This window comes from Canis aureus, chromosome 12, assembly GCF_053574225.1.
Source record: "Canis aureus isolate CA01 chromosome 12, VMU_Caureus_v.1.0, whole genome shotgun sequence".
NCBI lineage: Eukaryota > Metazoa > Chordata > Mammalia > Carnivora > Canidae > Canis > Canis aureus.
Window position 1 is genome coordinate 30,048,566 of NC_135622.1, and position 19,912 is coordinate 30,068,477.

Sequence of the window (19,912 nt, forward strand, 5' to 3'; positions counted from 1 at the left end):
TATCTGAAAACCTGTAGAAATAATCTGAGGCATAGGATGAAGTTATCTACCTCCACAAGGATTATGTTTACATGGCTTGGAATGTAACTTGGGATCCCATGTGTTGGGATCTAGCAAACCAGGATTATTTCAATCTACTTTTGGGACTGAGATGATTTTCAGTCCCTTGGAGTGCTGGTTTACTTCCAATTCTTTTATATTCTGGGAGTAGACCTCTTTGGGGTCCCAACACAGCATGAAAGATTTGCCAGGCACCCCCTCCTCTTCATGGATCTAGTTTCTACCTCTTTAGTACTAGAGGCTAAAAGCTCTGCTCAGCACTTTTGGAGTGTCTTCTGGGATCAGTGGACCTCCCGGGGAGAAAGTAGCCCCAAATTCCAGGCACAGGTGTCTGGGTTTCCTTCTCTTCCCAGATCTTGACCCTATTGATTCTCTACTGCCTTGTTTGCTCTCTGATGCCCCCAATCAGACTTAGAGAAATATATTTTGAGTAGTTTTTAGTTGTCTTTAGTTGGGAATTTAGGCCAAATTACCTAGTTCACCACAATCAGAAGTAGTAGTTCTGCAAAATTAACAGCCCCCCTGTCATATGCGCCCCCCCCCAACCTCCGTGACTTGGAAAAGGCTGCCACTCATTGAATTTAGGATCCAGAGACCTTCACCCAGCCAACTGAACACTGTTCAAAGGAGCTTGGTTTGGAGAGCATCACTGTAGGCTCTGGTAACTGGGATGGGGGTGGCACTCAGCAGGTGACAGAGACGAAAATAGCCACAGAGAAAAATATATTACATATTTTCCCAGTTTTAAAGTGCTGGAGTCCTAAAATGCTAATCCCACTTTATGTGTGAAACAAAGCCCCTTTGTGGTAACATTCTCATCTGTTTTCATGACATTCCCTGAAGGCAGTAGGGATTTTCATCCTTGTTTCACTGTTGAGCAAATGAAGCTCTGGAAAGCTACATGGCAGATTCAAAGTCTCACAAGTTGAAGCCCAGCCAGGCTTTAGATTCAGGTCCCCTGGTCCTGGTGGCCCTGGAGGTTTCCTTCTGGGCCTGCTGCCAGTTTCCATTCCCCACGGGTGTGTGGGAGGGAGGCCCTGTCTCCAAGGAGATTTGATCCAAGTGTCCTTGCTGTCCCTGTGGCAGCAGGGATGACAGATTGAAGGCCCTGGGACTTATGCCAGATGCTCCAGCCTGGCCATCCCAGAGCAAAGGCCCCGTGGGCCATGAGTGCCAGATTCTGCCAAAGAAATGCCACGTGGGCCAGGCCGTCTGAGGTCCCAGCTGGCTGGCCAGGGCAGTTCCAGCTGGCTCCAGTGTGCAAAGGAAGGGCCGTGTGGGAAGGGGCTGCTCAGGCTACCTGAGGGGACAAAGAAGGGTAACATTTATGGAGTTCTGAGAATGAACCAGGAAGTGTGCTAAGTACTTCACATGAATTAGCTCAGATGCAAGCTATTCACCTATTCATGGTTGAGAAAACTAAGGCCCAAGGATACTGGATATGAGCTGAATAGAAGGGGCACAACTTATTCAGGGGCATCAACTGATGTTGGTGGCGTTTCCGGCAATATCTGAATTATCTGGAGTCAGCCTGTGTCCCAGCTCTGGGGCGTCATGGACAGTGTCCCTCTTTTCCATCCTCCCAGAGCCTGGACCTACTTTTCGCTCCTAGTGCCTTGTTTCTGCAAGCCCAAACACCAGGGATTGAAGTGGTAGATGGGCCTTCACACCATGTGCTGCCAGATCAAAGCCTCCTCCCTGTGGTGCACACCCCGTTACCCCCACGCTCAGTCTTTCCTTGGTCTTCCTGGATGGGCCACTCCTAGAACAGTGAGCATTTGCCCATCTTACAAATGCTGCCCGAACACTGCAGCACCCTGGAGGAAGGTGGGGCGTGTGCTGAGAGCTGACCCACCTCAGCCCTGACCTCTGCCCAAGAGTGATGCAGAGTTTAGGCGGCCCGAACCTCACCGCACTGAGGATACCCAAGAGTCAGTCAGGTGGTGAGGTTGGAGGAGGGATATTTTCAGGTGAGCGGAGTCCAAGGAGAGGGCTGGGATGCCCACCCTTCAGGCCAGAAGGAAGGGGGCTTCAGAGAGCTTCACGGTGGCCCCTGCTGTTTGAGAAATTGCATAGACTGTCGTCTCACCTCCCCCTGTATACTCTAGAGAGCTGGAGACAGGGTGGCTGCTGTGCTGTTACAGCCAAGGAAGGGACTGCTGGCCCAGGTGAGGGATCATGTGAGGGGGTCGGTGTGGGCTCTTAGGCCAGGTCCCAGGAGGCTGCCTGAAGAGTAAACAGACCACAGTGACAGAAGGTGGAGTCCAGGCTCCTTGGCCACCCTGTGAAATAGGCTAGTCAGGGGCGTGGCCAGGCCCTGAGGACCCATGGAAGTGCCTGCAGGAGGGAGGGGTGTAACTTTAAACCTCCCACAATTGGGCACAGTTGCTGGGCAGCTCCAGGTCCTGTGGGCCACAGCCCCTGCCCTGCCAACCACAGGCCTCACCCCACCAGAATGAGACTGTGTTATATGAGGTGAGGTGATGGAGAACTGTTGCATCCCCCCCACCAAGCAGCTCCCTGGGCCTGCCACGCTTCCATCCCACCACCCGAGGGCGGGCAGAAGAAGAGATTTCAAGGATCAGTGGAAGACACAAATAAAGTGACAGTGACTTTCTAATTCCACAGCTGTGCTGTCTCCGCGTCATGGTGACACCCAGAGTGCTGTGGCAACCAGAAGGAGGCTGTTTTGGGGCAGCATACATTTCTTGAGCTCTTGTGTGAGGAGACCCAGTGGGGCCTCGCTCACAGGCAGAGGCTCTTGGTAGGCTGAGGGCCCAAACCTGGAAACTGTATTGAGGATCTCTCTCTCTCTCTTTCTCTCTCCCTGCACCACCCCTCTTAGCCAGGGGCAAGCAGAGCCAGAGCCCAAAAAAAGGGCCCAGGAAAAAGACACAGAGTGGGGGCTCCATGGAGCCGGGTTCGGAGCACTAGAGGATGAGGAATTTGGACTTGGGCCTGGAGTGGAGAGGATCGTGAGCAACAATTGAGGAAGGTCCAGAAGACCCAAGATTCGTGGGTGGAGGTGGTGTGGACCCCTCACCAAGGGGAGACTAGAGTATAGCCCCCAACCAGCTGAAAGTGCTGCCTCCTCTCAAACGTTGTAACACAAGGAAACAGCCTTCCTCCAGGCTTGAAATGATCCCTTCCTCTCCCCCTCCCAAACTCCCCACCCTTGGGTTCCCCCTCCTACCCATCAATGTGAGGAAACCACAGCTGAAACCCGTCAGGCTGAAGTGTCTGCAGCCCACAAGGTGAGGCTCTCTTGCAGCCTTTCTTAATAACCTTTTTTGGGCCTGATACACTGCCAAGGAATCTGTGGAAACTCCCAGACTCCCTCCTGGGGAAAGTTCGCTGATGCCCACAAGCCCGCACCACTGTTAGGGCCTCTCAGCCCCACTGAGGCCCATGTGAGAGGGCAAGGATCATGGCAGGGACACACATACCCCAGATGGTGCTGTGCCACTCACTGATGACAGCTGCAGTGGGAGGTCCCCAAGGCCCATGGGCATGGGGGCCTGGCAGGGGAGGGCAGTTGGCCTGTTTTGTTGCAGCTCAGAGCTCCTTACCCTGGAAGAAAGCATCGTGAGTAGTGAAAGTTTGGTGGGTGTCCCAAGTAGCAAGTGGGTGATGCTGCAGAAGGTGGTGCTGGTCTGGGGACTGGGGTTCTTTGGTTCAGCCTCCTCCCAAGTGAGGTCAGGCCTGTTCGGGGTGACATAGTGGGGACTTCTTAGCTGATGTATGGAACATGCAAGGTGGGGTGGGTTCTTATCCACATGGTCACTTTGGGATGAAAGGAACAGGCTGTGTATACTGGCTTTGTCACTTTCTGGCCTACAACCCTGGGCAAATCCCTCAACTTTTTTGGGTCTCACCTTCATCATTTGCAAAGTGACATCCTGACACTTTCCTCCCAAGGCCACTGTGAAGACAGAATGCTCGGTGAGTCCCTGCTTGTGGGAGCTTGCTCAGATCAAAGGCGGCAGTGAGCAAGGAGTTGGCCCGGAGAGCGTGGCCTGTGACCAACAGCTTCTCACCTTCTTTCCGGGGCTCCCAATGGGAGGTCCAGCCTATCCAGCAGGACAGGACACCCGGGCTGTCTCCTACCCTGGAAACAGTCCTCCTTGCCTCAGTGGCCCAACAACTCCAGACTATTTTCTTCCTCGGAGGATCTGAAAGTTGGAGCTAATTGGTTGGCTCAAAAAAAAAGGGGGGGGGGGAGTGAAAATTCTCTCGTGCATGCTGCAAAGGAGGGGGGTGTCTCAGGCTCTGTTTCCATGGGAACTGCTGGCACAGGCTGGTTCCTCAGGGTGCAGAAAAGGGAAACTTGGCGGAGGTTTTGGGCACCTGGCTCCTGGGTAGTTTCCTAGGGCTAAGCAAATGGCCAGGAGTCCACCTCCTGAGGGACAGGAAGGATCCCCCTCCCAAACTCAGGGGCCTTTGCTCCTTTCCTCCACCACTACCATCCTCCAGGAGATTTAGCAAGGTCCCTCGGCCTCCCTAATATGGTCCCAATCTTGGACCCAGGTGGGGACAGATGATGGGCCCTGGAGGGACAGGCTGCCTTGGGATACAAGGAGCACAGGAGGGCTGCCCACTGCACAGCCCCATGTAGGATAAAAGGGAGGCAGTTGAGGGTGTGTGTGGGGGGACAGATGAATGAGCTGGAAGGAGCCCTATGTGTAACCCAAGTAATGTGGCCCTGGCAGCTTCACTCTTTCCCGTGGTGAGCCCCCATCAGTGAGGTTAGAGACCCAGAATGATACCCTAGAAAGGATGCCCCAGCACCAGGGGTGGCCAGAGGATGTCTGCAGGGCAGCTGGAGGGACTCCAGGAAGACCCCAAGCCTCAGTGGAGCCAGATCCCTTTTTTAGCCCATCTGGACTAAATTGGCCTGAGGTTGTCTGTAGGGGCTGCAGGGAGGGAAGGGGCTGGCCTATTCCGGAACAGCCTCAGGGGAGGCCCTCCAGGACCCCCCCCCAAACACCCTGTTGGTGCTGGAGCTCTCTGCACCCCCCACTCCACCCCCCTGTGACCAAGGCAGGGGAGCAGGGAGCATGTATTAGAGAGAGAGACAGACAGCGGGGGAGGCAGAGAGCCGCCAGCCCCGCAAGCAGGAGCAGGGGCAGAGCCCAGCGCCAGGCAAAGGGGCTTCGCTAGGCTCAGGGGGTTGGATTAGGAACCATTTCTCCCCAGAGTGGGGCAGAGAGCCCGGGAGGGGGACTGCGATCTGTCGGAGAGGGAGGGGAGGGAGGGGAGGGAGGGGAGGGGAAGAGAGAGGAAGGAGGCAGAGCAGAAGGGGTGGAGCGGAGAGAAGCAGGCGGGGCGGGAGGGGTGGGCAGGGGGCGGGCGAGGAGGCGCCTGGAACAATTACGTGTGGGTCCCAGCAAACATGAGGCAGCTGCCAGCCGGCCCCGCAGTCCTGCTCTCAGCTGCGAAGAGGGGAGGCCGGCAGCAGTTTCCTCCGGCGCCCAGGATGCATCGGGCGAAGGTAGGCGCCGGCCGGGCTGGGGGCTCGCCCGGGGTGGGGACGGAGGGCTTCGGTGGCCCTGGACCAGGGAGCCTGGTTGGGCTTGCTCCTTTGACCTCAAGCCCTGTTGTCCCCTGTAGGGTCACTTTTGAAAAAGTAAGTGTTGGGGTGCCCAATCTGGGGAGGCTAGAAGCCTGGGGCCCCCCTCTGGACAGGAGAGGCTTTAGGTGTCTGGGGGATAGAAGCTGGACAAGGGAGGACCTGGGGTCAAGCATGTGTCCGGTGCTGCTCTGTCAGTCCCTGGGGCAAGTGTCAGGGCAGCTGACCCTGACCCCGAGCCCCCCGGGGGGCCCACAGCCCTTAGAGGTCGGGGAGGGCTGAGTGCTGGAAGGGGGGCGGTGTCTTAGGTTGAAGGCTGTGAGCAGTGAGTGCCTCTTTTAATTAATTGGGTAATTAATGAACACCACTTCCTAGTGGGCGCTGAGCCCCCTGAGCAAGGACACACGATGCTCATGGTTCGGGCTGTACGGGGTTAGTGGGAGGCTGGAGAGAGAAGGCAAAGGAGAACGCCTGGGACGGGGTTCAAGAAATAGTAGAGGGTGTCGGGAAGGCTGAAGAATAATAAGTAAGTGAGGAAGAGCGAGGGACAGGGAGAGAAGCCGGTTCCCAGACTACAGTTCACACTCAGGGAATCTGTCCTGATGCCTTGCAAGCGCCTCACATGTTTGGGCCAGTCCTGCTTGGGAAGGAAGAGGCAGCCTCGGGCTTAGAGCTGGCTGCTCCTGACAGGACGCCGGCTAGGCTAACCGCGGATTGAACGAGGTGCTTGCATTTCTCTCTCATGCAAAAGTCCGGAGGGAGGCCAGAGAGGGCTGGCTTGGGGGGGGCATGGTCAGCAGGGACTCAGGCTCCATCTGTCTCACTGGCCCCCATCCTTGAGGTTACCTTAAAGTCCAACATCACTGCTGGAGCTCCAGCCAGCACGTGTAGGCAGCAGGAAGCAGAAAGAAGGATTGGAAAGGAGCCCTCAAATAAAATCAGGGTTTTGTGAGCAAGGAAGACTAGATATTGGGCTGGCATCTTGCAGTGTCCCCCTACCTTCACCCCCGCAGAGGTGGATTCCTGCCCCCAACCCCTCAAGGACAAGGGGCCCAGAGTTAGCTTGTGGGTGGGTCCAGGCCACACTTCCCCAGAGCCTGCCTGGCCCACCCCTGCCCTCTCTGAGCCACCTCCCAGGGATGCCAGGAGGATCAGTAGAGGTGATGACATGAAACCCTTTGAGCCTGGTGACAGGGCACATTGCAAGGTGCCTTCTGTCCTATTACCTCAAGTCTCCCCAGCAACCTCCAGGGCAGGAGCAGAGTGTGCCCTGTTACAGGCATACACGCTATACACTGCACACTCACGCCACAGCCATCACGGGTCCTGAGCATCCACAGACGTCGGTATGAGTGTGCACGGTACAAGCATGCCCCGTGACTGTGCCCACCGCTGACTTATGCTGCATGCACGTGCATCTGGCCCTTTCCTTGGCCACTGTGACTCGACACTGCCCTCTGTAACCCCTACAACCGGCTTAAGCCCCAGGGGATCTCACTGTGTCTTGAGCTTGCTGGTGGCCTTCCTGTGGCTGGCCTGGCCAGAGCCTGGAGCGGGTCCCACACTTTCTGGTGCTGGGCCAGGCAGGGGCAGTGGTCCTAAGGGAAGCCACTCCTGGGTTCCTCACCAGGGGGATTGTGAAAAACAGTCTTCGACTCTGGTGGTGGCGACTGCAGTTCGGAGCACAGGCTGGGAGTTGGCCTGACTCCTTTGCCCTCAGCTGCCCGTCAGTCATGGTTGGCAGCTGCCCTGAATGACACCCCGTGGGTGTTCAGTCCCTCAGCCTCTCCGTGCAGTCCCTGGTCCTTTGTGGACATCCCGGGAGAGCAGGCACTGCCGCTTCCCCTTCTACAGACACCTAGGCTCCAAGAGGGGAGCAGCTTGTGCAGCTTCAACTCCGTGAGCTCTTAGGGGAAGGGAGCAGAGAGCAGCAGCGGGTCTCCTGTGGCAGGCACAAACTGCTGTTCCAGGTCTTTAGGGAGTGAGGTCACACTCACTGGGAACCTCTACCTACCGGGCTTCCAGCCTTCTTGCACGGTGCATGTGGGAGGTGGGCCTGAATTTGCTCACCCATTTTCAAAGTGCTCAAAGCCCCACATTGAGATGGGGAGTGAAGTGGCTCTGGCTGCTGCCCAGGTGGAGTCTGAGAGAAGGGCAGGGCTGAGAGGCAGGAGCCCCAAGGTGGCCACTTCTCCCTGCCAGACCTCTCAACAGGCCCCACACCCCTGCATTCTCTCCCTGGATCCCTGGGCAGCCCATGAGGTAGCTCTTGGTATTGTACCCACTCTACAGATGAGCAAATGGATGTCTGCCCTGGATTGTAAGCTGCCAAGTGTTATGGCTAGAATTTGAACCCTGCTCCACTTACTCCAAAGCCCAGTTTCCTAGGGCTTGGTGGGAGGGCTGGGGGTTCCTGGGAGAAGGCTACAAACAGGGAGTGGCCTGCTTGTAACCTGGGGTCCCCTGGTTAGGCCATGTGACCTTGAGCCAGCCGCAGATCCCCAGAGAGTCTGGGTTGTAGATCCGGAGCTGCAAAGGAAAGGGCCCCCATCTTTTTGAATTCAGGATCTCTTTTCTGATCAAAATCTTCCACAAGAGTGGGAAGTGCTCTGCTGATTCAGGCTGGCTTGGGGCCCATCTGCTCTCCCTGCCCCTCTCCAAGGCAGCTCTGGGAACGCCCGGGAGCAGCTGTGGAGGGAGCCCTGGATGTGACCACTGTGAGGGACCTTGTTTGCAACCTTGTTTGTTTTCAAGGCAAAGAAAGGAGGGGGAACTTGGCAAGTCTTCGTCAGCGGGTCCTCGAGACAGGTGGCAGGGAGGAGGATACAGGGGAGGAGCAGGTCACCACCGGGTGCCATTCCCCCACCCCAGCTCCCTATCCCCACCTGACTGATGTGTCCTCTGAACAGGTGCATCTGTCAGCTGTGATCAGCCTCTGTCCTAGGATGCCACAGAGCAGCCACATCCAGGGAGACAGGAGGAGAACCAAAGGGACTTGCAGGCACCAGAGTTGGAGAGGGGGTAGCTAAGCTGAGCTTAGGCAGGACAGCCGAGAGGAGGCCTGTCCCACCTCCCAGTGCCCACCCTCTCATCTTTGGTCTCCTACCTCAGGTCCCTGCCCAGCAGCCCCCTAACCCCACAGACATGGGCCTGGGTGGTGCTCAGCTGGGCAAAGCAGCCGCTGGTCTTCATGAGCCTCATTCCAGCTCTGCCCCCTGCCCCCAGCTGCCCATCCCCACCTCCAACACATGCCTCCAGGGCAAACAAAGGGTAAACCTGTGTCCACCTGCTGCTGGTGCCATGCCTCTGTGCCCAATGCCCCCGCTGACTCTATTTTAAGATCCTCTCTCAAGACAGACATTCTGAGTAGTGACCTTAGACAGCCAGGTTCCATCCTCGACCTCACCCAGTTGACCCTGTGAGCTTGGGCAGGGTCCATCCCCTCTCTGAGCTTCAGTCTTCCCATTTAGGCCTTAGATACACTCAGCGCCTGCACTGGGCCCTCACCTGAGACTGGTACCTTGTGCTGACCAGTGAGGGCTGGAAGTAGAGGTGGGGGACACTACCAAAAGTGCCAGGAGGCAGGTCTCATGCCCCATTCCACATGTACACACATATGCCCACTGGCTTGTCACAGAGCCCCATCCCCAACATTTGGTATTGGAGAGGTTGGTGGCCTGCAGAGGTAACATGGCTGTACCTTGTCAGCTGTTAACCTGGCTCTGCATCAGGAGGGTCTGGGCTCAGTCCCACCTCGTTAATGCATTAGCTGTGTGTCCTTGGACAAGTTAGTTGGCTCCTCTGTGCCACGGTCTTCTCATTTTCCTGAGGGGGAATATCACAACCTCCTAGATAAATGAGATCTTACACCAGCCTGCTTAGCATAACCCAGGCATAGGGCGACAGCTCCATAAATGGTTGAAGAGTTAATGTCACTTCTTTTCTGTTTACTGAGTAGAGCCTGGGAAGAGCACTCCAACAGGAGAATGTCATCAATGAGCATGCTGAGTCCACTCCTGGGCTGATGAGGCCCCCCTCATGGCCTAGGCAGCACGGGCCAGGTGAGGAGCTTGTGTCCTAGCCCAGGTGGCAGCCATCAGACACAGGGCAGGGATGACCTGGTCCTCCTTTCCCTGCTCCAGCGTATGTGTGCTCGTGCAGGTGTTGGCAGGGACTCAGGACAGTCTCAGCTCCCCCCTCACCAGGCTAGCTGTCTGGCCAGCAGCTGTAGGTGCCCAGGGGTAGGTGGAGAATCGAGGCTCCCCAAAGCCTCCCCACCCCAAATCCTCGGGGCCTGCACGACACGACGCCCACTGCCACTTCCTGCCATCTGTCCCAAGTGATGGAAATAGAGCGAGCAACGAGGAGTGTTTGCTGGGGGAGCCAGCCTGTGCTGTGCGGCCCCCAGGATGGCACTGGGGGCAGGGGGCAGGCAGCCCCACATCTGCATGTCCCCAGCTGGCCCAGACTCTGAGGCAGCCCTCCTAGGAGGGAGACTGAGAACCTGAGATCCTCTCCTCCCACAGGCAAGGCCCAGAGAACTTCCCCTTTGGTGGGATGAGCCCTCTAAACCTAGCAACACTTTTAGATCTACTGAGGAGCTTTATAAAAATAGAGCAGCACAGGCCCCACTGAATCAAATAATGCGGCCCCCCCACAGCCAGATGTGGGGGAAGCTCCCAGGTGATTCTGATGTGCAGCAGCTGAGCAGAGGGAGTTGGCTGTATCTCTGGAAATCACTGGGCTGTCGCTTGGCCTGTCCCTTTCTCTGGACAGCAGACTTTACTCAGCATCAGAGGGATGGGGAATGTTGATAATCACGCTCCTGCTGGGGCTTTGTATGTCATCTCACTTAACCTTCCCCTTGGTCCTATAAGGACATATTATTATCCCTATTTTACAGAAGAAACAAAGGTTCAGTGTGGTTGAGTAGCCTAGCCGGGAGATGACAGTCTGGGACTCGGGTCCTCGTCTGGCCGACTTGCAGACCCCTTCCTACTGTACTTGGTGGCCTGAAATAACATTAACCTGCCTGAGATCCCCCTCCCTGGCTAAGCATGTCTTCGGAGCCAGAATCCGGTGGGTCTTGGTGGTCCTTATGCAACCGTTCATGCTATTTCTCATCCATACTTGTAAATATTTGGGAACAATTAGCAATCACTTTTGCATACGCATTTACTCATATGACATTCCTTCTGAGGAAGGGAGCCTGGATGTTTTTAACTAGTGTTTATCAGGACCCTCCATGGCCTCCAGCCATGCACCCCCAACCCCCAACAGGCTGCCCCCTGCCCACAGGTAACCCCTGCCAAGCCTTCTCTGGGCTTGACTTTGGGGGTTCTCTGGAGCCCAGCTGACAAGAACCACAGAGGCAGAAGTGGCTGCTTGAAGGTCTTGCCTCGGGACACTCTTAGTGGCTTGATCAGATGAGGCCCCACAAGATGAAGCTGTGCCCACTGGGCCTTTCAGGAGGCTGCAAGGGGTGGGGACTCACGAGGTGGGATGTCTGAGCTCAGATCCTGGTAGTTTGTTTAAAATGATCCGGCGTCTCTCTATGGCGTGGTGGAAACCCTCAGCTGATGGTGTTCCTCATGCAGAGTCCAGACCTTGCTCTGGGGCAGCTGGAAGGCATGATGGGTTGTCTGCCTCCTCCGCCTCTGTGGTGACAGATGTCACAGTTACTGGGGGGACCCCTTGACCCCCCTACCACTACCCACATCTACAGCAGATCCTAAATACCCTCATATCTCCACGACCCACCCCACTGTCTGTGCCTGGCTCAGCACCCCTATTTCCTCCCCTGGATTTGGGCAGTCCTCAAGTTGGCCTCCCACCTCATTGTCCTCCACCCTTCCTCCACTCTCCAGTGGGCCACCTTTCTGAGACAAGTCTGACTGACTCTAGCTGGGACTTGAGAGGGAGAGAAGAGTTGGGGTCAGGGTAAGCCCTGGCAGGAGGAGGCATCCCCAAACCATCCAACTGACAGATCAGAGAACCATCTAGAAGAGTGCTAGCCAATAGAAGTGTCATGTGAGCCACAGGTGTCATGTTAAATGTTCAGGAAGGCACATTAAAGAAAGTTTTTTAAGTGAAATTATTTTTAATATATTTTATTTAACCCAGTATAAATATTATCATGTTGATAGGTTATCAATATAAAATGATTAATAAGCTATGTTACATTCTTTTAAGTAAGGCTTTTTTTAAAAGATTTTATTTATATTTTCATGTGAGACACAGAGACATAGCAGAGGGAGAAGCAGGCTCCCTGTGGGCAGCCCGATGTGGGATTCAATCTGAGGATCACGACCTGAGCCGAAGGCAGATCCTCAACCACTGAGCCACCCAGGTGCCCCCTAAGTAATCCAGTGTCTATTTGCATTGATGGCACATCTCAATTTGGACTACCCCCATTTCAAGTGTTCAATATCACAGGCAGCCAGGGACCACTGTCTGGGACAGCTCAGACCCGAGGGTCTCAGCATGGCTGCATCGATCGGGCCCCCCTGTCTCCAAGCTTCCTGGCTGTTGGTACTCTGCCTTCACTGACTTTGCCTTATCTACCACAATCTGTGTGATTGTTTTCTATTTTTTCTTTCACTCACATTTTAAATTTCAATAAATTCATTGAAAGGGGGATCTCTAAATCATTATTGTAAATGGAAAGGGGGAGCCATTGATGAAGGTGAAGGTAATGGGAAGGATGCCATGAAAATAAAACACCAGCATTAAACCTCACCCCCACCCCATGTGGCCTGCAGAGACTCTGAGCTGAGGCCACACCCCATCCCTGTAAAAGACAAGATGGAGATAGAGGAGCAGTCAAGGCATCTCCTCCCACACCTCCTGGAGTCTAACTCCTGAACCAGATGGGAGCATCTCCCAGGTGCCCAGTGGGACAGCTCCACCCCCAGGAACCCATATCCTCCAGCCAAAGCCCACCAGGACACACCTGAAGTTGGACAGTTAGATTGACTCCCCATTCACCCTGCGCGAGAGGACACAGACCACGGGGGCTCCAGGCAAGCGTGGTAAGAGGGTGTGAGGAAGAACCTATTCTGAGATATGGGCTTCAGCTGGGGGATTTGAAGGACGGTCTAAGGAACCTCAATAAGTTGGTGTGAGCATCAAATAAGACAGCATCTCCACACACCTAACCCAGTGCCTGGTCCACAGGTACATCACCAGCTTGGTGTCCTCTCTGTCCCTCCCCTGCTCCCCACAGACCTGGACTTAGATGTGAGCTGAAACCCACCCCGATCCATCTGGCCACATAGGTGCCGCCAGTCTCAGTTCTGGGTTGTCAGGGAATGGCCCTGCCCACCTGCAGCCTCTGTCCTCCAGGGAACGCGTGGGCCTCAGAGAAGGCTGCAGGTCCCTGGCAGCCCGGAATGCCCACACGTGCCAAGTGTGCCAATGGGGACTCCGTGTGACCTCGGGGCACAGATCCTCTGGCTTCATCGGTCTCTGTCATCCAACCCTGGCCACCCCGTGAGGCCCATGGAGGATGGAACATGGATGGCTCCATCCGCTGTTGAAATAATGGCAGGATCAAGCAGGAGCGGGGGGAGAGGATTCTCAATTAAATTAAGAAGAACATCAGGGGACTTTCATCTAGGCATTTGTAAATATTTCTTGAAGTTTTCCAGTGTGTGTATATATTGAATACTCTTTTTTGTTGGTATGTCGGTATTTTTTATTTGAAACTTGACTGAGATCATTGTGGAATCACGTGTGGTTGTGAGAATCGATGTAGAGAGCTCCTGGATGGAGGCTGCGGGCGGAGGGGCAGCGGGGCCGAGACGCCGGGCGAGCTGCCTGGTGTGTGTGAAGAGCACGGGGCGGGCTGTTAGGGTCAGGGGTGCCCCGCCGACCCGACGGGGGCTTTGTAGACTGAACAGAGGCATTGGGGTTTTATTTGAAATGCAGTGAAGCCACTGGGGGTTCTTAGCAGGAGCTAAGATTTAATTCAAGCTGGGGTTTGCTCACTGATTCAGCTCCCTTCAATTCTATCACCTTTTAGAACAGAGGCGTCTTGGGGTGAAGGGGTGGATGTGTCACCTCTCAGGGCTCCCTTCTTTCTATGCCTGGGAGCTTCCAAATCAGGAGCAGGGAGCCCAGAGTGGCCACTGACATTTCCAGACAACCCAGGCGGACCCTCTCCCAGACAGACAAGGGCCAAATATTCCTGAGGATGACCTGCGGTCGCGTGTCCCTCCCGCCCTCCCCATGGTCCTCCTGGCAGTCGTCCACTGTGGGGCCTATCTCAGCCGTTGTGGGCCCTCCTATCCTCCGTGAGGACCCCTCCCCACTTCACAGAGGGAAGCCATCGTAGACCCTGCCCGGGGGCTCAAGGGCTCCTGCCCCCACTACGCCCAGCCCCCTGCTTCAGGGAAGACACACATACTGGGGTTCCGTGGTCCGGGAGAGTATTGGACATTCGCAGACTGTTACTCTGACATGGTTAGGGGCCTGGGGAACCCCTCAGCCTCCGGGGCCTGGCCCCAGGAAGGCTACGCGGTACAGCCTGCGCCTGGCACCACCTGACCACAAGTACAGAGAGGCCCTGGCGTGCCCCCGACTTCTCCTGGAGTTCGTTTCTTTAAAGTGGGAGTGGTGGGGCCTACCTTGTGGGATTGTCATGATGATGAGACCGCATTGAGGCCCAGAATAAAAGGCACAGCCGGAGCCCTCTGCCCTGCCAGTGGGTCTTCCCAGCCTTTCCTGGAGGCCCCCATCCGGGTCTCTCCCCCATTAGTTAGGCCTGGTCTGCACGACAATCCTCATGACGAGCCACGGGCTCCACGAGGACGGCCCCTGCCAGCCAGCACCGCCAGCATTGTCCTGGGAGAGACAGGGCTCCAAATGACAGCTCCTGGTCCCAATAGAGGCTCTGAGGCCCTCTGCAGTTTTTCCTTCTAACATTTTCCGCTAAGCCCAGCTGCAGAGCCTACGGCAAAGAACTGATGAAGTAATGGAGCACCAGCTGCCCATCTTCCCCCTACCCCTTCCTGGACAGAAATAAAGGCTTTATTCATTGAAGCCATTTCTCTCCTGAATAGGATCATTAATAATGGAGAAGGTGCCTCTCTGACACAGCCAGGGCAGAACCTATGTGTATGTGTGCGCGTGCTAGTATGTGTGTGCATGTGTGTACAGGGGGCGTCCCTCAGCCTCTCTGGTACCCTGAGACCCCTGGCCACCCCTGCTCACCCTCTCTTTCTGCCCCACCAGGCTAGTGTGTGCTCGCCCTCGCTGCAGCTCCAGGCACCGCTGAACCCGCCCATTGCCAGGGCAAGTCTCGGAGAAGAGAAGGAATGTGGAGGGTGTTGCTGAGCATGTATGTCTGGGGGGTGGCTTGGAGGCTGACAGCTATAGAGGCAGCACTTGCAACGGAGAAGGCCCCAGAAATCAGGCTAAGGGGTGTGGACGTCACCCTGTCTAGGCAGCCACTTCACCAAAAGCTGACCCGGAGGCAGACTGTCCAGCTCTAAACATGACTGGGCCCATGGAGCCATGAGCCAACGCAGCATCTGGAGTTTTCTCCTGCCTAACAGGAGCCTGTGGGTTGCAGCAGACCAGTTTCCCTCAGTTCAGGGGACATTGGAGGGATTTTCTTCTTCCTCGTGTTCAGGAAAGCCATACTGAGAACATGAGAGAGACTTGACGTCCAGATGCTTGCTTTCCTGGCTCCTCTTGCAGCCAGGGAGGAGGCGTATGACCTGCGCTGGGACTGCAGATTCCTTTACTCTTAACCTTGAACCTAGAGCTAGGGACTCAACTGAGAAGACCCCCAGAGCAGCCTCCAGGTCCTAGGGGCAGCAGGGCCATGAGACCAGTGGGGGTCCCAGGCCCAGAGCCCCCAGGATGGAAGCATGAGCAGCAGGGGCCAGGGTGCTCAGCTGCGGCAGGTGGGCTCTCACTGCCCTCTTTTGGGGGGGTGACTGTGGCTGAGGGCTGGCTGTCCCTCTGCTTGCTCTTGTTGTGGTTTGTCTTCCAAGCCTGGCTCTGTGTGTTTTCTGGGGAGACTGTGGCTGGCCCAGGCCCTCCCCTGCTGCCAATTCCTTTCCCGTTGTCATCAGCCTGGGTCAGTCTCTGCTTCTTGTGCCTGAGAGCTGACCAATGCAGGGGCTGGGTTTGGGGCCGTGGGTCTGCAGAACTTGCCCAACTGCACGTCTGTATTTTTGCTTTAGGGAGCCACATACTTTTCGGGACTCTACCAAGGTAGCACATGTGAAACTCTACAACCCTGGAAAGATATCACCAACTTGCCACCTTGGTGGTCATTGTCCCAGCCAACCAACCCAACCGCTCAGAACTGGTGCCCATGCAGGGGTGCTTCCTCCTACAGCTGGAACGCAGGCCACATGTCATAGGTCAAGTGAATCTGGGGCAAGACTCGGGGGAATGGAGGACAATTTTGCCCAGGAGACTGGGGCCGGCCTGGAGGTCCTCTCTGAGCAAGGGCTCAGGGCTACTCTACCTGTTTCTGCTGCAGGAAGCGATGAAGGTGTCAGATGGCAGCCTCCTGGGGGACCCTGGGCGCACACCGCTAAGCAAGAAGGAGGGCGTCAAGTGGCAGAGGCCCCGGCTCACCCGCCAGGCCCTGATGCGGTGCTGTCTGGTCAAGTGGATCCTGTCCAGTGCAGCCCCACAGGGCTCAGGTAGGGGCTGGGGTGGGCTGGATGAGGGCAGGGGTGGGGGTGGGGTGTCTGTTTGGAGCTCTCTTCTATCTGAGGCTTCAGAGGCCACCCTGGGACCCCAGCCCAGGCCATGCCATCTCCATCTTTGTTGGGAGATAATGTTTTCATTCATTCATGCTTTTCCCCATTAATCCAAGCAAGGCACTGAGCTCAAAGCAGGCCCTGTGGAGGGTGGGGACAGAGGATTGGGCCTGTGCTGGGGTGTCCCACCTGGGTGGCTGGGAGGCTAGAGCCAGGCATCAGAGTCTGGCCTGGTGAGACAGGCCTGGCTCGCTCTGCCTACCTTTTGGCGGGTAACCTGGGCAGCTCCTGCCTCCTTCCGAAGTCCTCTGTAAAAAGGATGAGCAGCAATGTGTGCAGAGGCCCAGTGAGGAGGAAACCCCGGTCCTAGTCCCTCTTGGGTCCTGCCCAGGGCACCCCAGCAGCTGTGCTGGCTCTTCACCTCGGGCAGCACTGCGGATGTTCCTGAGGGGCTCAGGCAATGGCTCTCTGTGCTTGCCCTTGGTGCTATTTATTTGTCGAGTGTGACAGAGCAAGGGATGCACAGATGGCCTCGTGCAGCCCCTGTTCTCTCACACATACACACGCCACAGTCACACCTGTGCACGCCTACCGACACACCTGTGCCTCCACCACACACACATGTGCACCCCCACCCACCACACACACACAGGCACGTGCACCGCTCACACCCACATGCATACACCCACACACATGTGATCTCATACACAAGGTGCGCGGGAGAGTCTTAAAGGAAAAAGGCAGCTGTGAGCCCTGACAGCCTGTCCTGTTTGTTGTCTCAGACACTCTCTGTAGGATTTCCGGGGAGCCTCAGGCCTCTGATGGGAAAATGGGCATAAACCAGGGCACCAGGCTCCCAGGCTGGATGCGGGAAGAGAGAAGGGGAAGGCCTGAGGGGCCCACAGTGGGCCAGGGACTGGCTGCCACTTCGCAGACTCCTGTCCTTTATGCACAACCGCTCTTTGGGATGCTCCCAGCCCCTCCTGGCCATTCCAGCACCCCCTTCTGCTGTGTCCCAGAGTCCCTGTCACTCCGTGTTTTCAGCCGACCTTTGCTCCAGACTCCTAACCCTTCGACCCTTTACTTCCATTCTGTTCTGTGCTGAGGCCTTTCACAGAAGCACTAAAGCATATGAATATGTATGTGGGGTCCAGGGCGCTCCCCAGCTCCCCGGGGTTATGATGGGGGACTAGATTTTGCCTGTGGTGGAAATGTGAAGTCACTAAAAGTTCACACAAACAGCTCACCTGGGAAGCTCACACCTTTACAGTGCTGTTAGTTCTGCAGCAGGGTCAAACAACTCCATTTGCTCTCAGGACAGAAACCCAAGAGCAGAGGTGGGCCATGGCCCTGTGGCCCTGTGGTGTGGCCAGCTGTGTGCACGAAGGGGCCGAGTCTGTTCCAACTGATACTGCTTGTGCTACTCGAGTCTTGAATACCCCGCGGGTCTTGCCCCCCAGGCAGTTTTTTTTTTTTTTAAGCGGCTCCACATCCAATGTTGGGCTTGAACTGACCCCAAGATCATGAGTCACAAGTTATATTGAGTGAGTGAGCCAGCCAGGCGCCCCCTCCAGGCTTTTCTTGGCAACAGCACAAGACCATCACCTCAGTGTTCCTCTCTGTCTCTCCCTAATCCTCTCCACTCCACACCCCTGCCTGATCCCCGTGCTTTTTCCCTGCTGAGCCCTGTCTCCAACTTCCAACTCTGTAGGCTGGAGTATGATTGGGGCTGGAGTATGATTGGGGCTGGAGTATGATGTGCCACCTCCTAGCTGGGGCTTTTTGCACCCCCAAGTGTGGGTGGACATGGAGGAAAGCAAGCTGGGGGGTGGGTGTGGTATGTTCAAGGTCACAAGAAGACCTTGCATATACCCCACCTTTAGCTCAGGGCAATTCCTGGAGGTCAGGAACCTGTGCTGAACTGTCAGGATGTGTTTGCTGGACTGCTTACAGCCCAGAGCATTGGGTGCCAGAGTGGAGGTGGGCAGAGCAGGGCCCAGGACACCATCCACAGTTTGGGCCCAGCCAGGTGCATTGCCCTGCATGGACATGTTCCCCAGACACTATGCCAGGCACTAGGAGGCCACGTGAAGCATGGAAAAACCAGATCCTATTTCATCGTATGAGGTAGGCACTCATTACTAGTCAACTGAAGCTCAGGGAGGTCACATGACTCAGCAGGTCACAAGTGTTAGAGGCTGAGCAAGGGCTCTGACCTGGAGCATCTTCCATATACTCCAGGCAGGGTAACCCCTACCCCCCATGTGTGTCTTCCATGTCTTTTCTCTTGGGGAAACCTCTGGTATCTCTGGAGGCAGCAGCCACCATCACAGACTAAGGAGCCAAGACCCCAGGGCACCCCTTGTCTCCATGAGGCATGGCTCCTTGTATGCCCCTCAGGGGTGGCACTGCTGGTGTAGTCACACCGAGGGCTTTGTGTGCATGTGAAATGCTAAACTGTGCACAGATGAGGTGCTTCTGCTCCTTTAGAGGGCTCTGGGTGCAGAGAACAATCGGTGCCATTCAGTGTCGCTCTGTCCTTGAGCTCAGCGAGGCCCGGCCATGGTGTCCTGAGCAGTGGGTGCCTGTGGAAGGCAGGCACAAGGCCAACACCCTACACCCTTGTTGTCAGGGGTTTTTCCATTCAGAAGAAGCAGGTCAGAGAGACAGATTTCTGGGACAGCTTGGGGGAAGAAGCCAAGGCCCAGTAAAACATACAGATGTCCCCGAGGCTCAGGCGACCTTGTCAGGTAGGGCCCGGGATTCAAGAAGGCAATGGCTGCACCAGCTGCTGCTATGCCTGGCAGTCCCTTCCGGGCTGCGAAGGCCCCACATGATGTTGGGAGCTGGTCTGCAGCAGTGGCCTCTGAGATGGGCCCGGGAGCCAGGGAGTACAGGGCAGGCGGCATGACAGAGGAGCACCCATCCTAGGCGGAAAAGTGTGTCCCTCAGCAACATTGGGGAGCCCATTCTCAGTGACCCAGAGGCTGGGACTCTGACCCACTCTGTGTTGTCTCCCTAGCATCTAAAATTCCTTTCTGTCAGGATACCAGAACATCTCTCCGGGAGCATGGCTACGCCATTAACCGGATAGACCGGCTTCTCGGGTCTGGCTCCCCATGAAGACAGCAGGACTGGGTTTCAGAATAACCTGGGGTCTTGGCAGCAGACCACTGAATCCAGGCTGGCTGGTTTAATCAGAGAGGTATTTACTCTAGACTGTTGGGAAGTTCACAGAAATTCTGGGGAACCAGAGAAGGAAGCCTGGGCCCTGCCTGCCACCCCAGGAAGTGCCCCCACTTCCCTAGCTGTTCTGGTGGGAACACTGGAGCAGCAGCCACAGGCTCCCGTGTGTTATGTGCAACTGTCCTTACACAAACAAATTCCTGCCCCCTCCCCCAAGGCAGAGACCCAAATTTTCATCCACCACTGCATTCATCTCTGGGTAACTCATTTCTCTTGGGGTTCCCTCAAGCCCATGGTAAGATCATAAAGCCACTAGCACCCTGATTTAAAAAAGTGGTAGTAGAAAGGTATGAGGGCAAAAAGGTAAATTAAC

At 55.9% G+C, this 19,912-nt stretch overlaps 1 protein-coding gene across 1 annotated transcript in view; it reads left to right on the forward strand.

Moving 5' to 3' along the window:
• Positions 1-5,391: 5,391 nt before the first annotated feature.
• KCNIP3 (potassium voltage-gated channel interacting protein 3) overlaps positions 5,392-19,912 on the forward strand; it is an 83,041-nt gene continuing 68,520 nt past the window's right edge. Inside the window, exons 1-2 of the mRNA XM_077843394.1 lie at positions 5,392-5,551; positions 16,128-16,293. Coding sequence (XP_077699520.1) covers positions 5,453-5,551; positions 16,128-16,293 — 265 coding nt within the window. The 5' untranslated portion in view covers positions 5,392-5,452. The remainder of the gene's footprint in view (positions 5,552-16,127; positions 16,294-19,912) is intronic.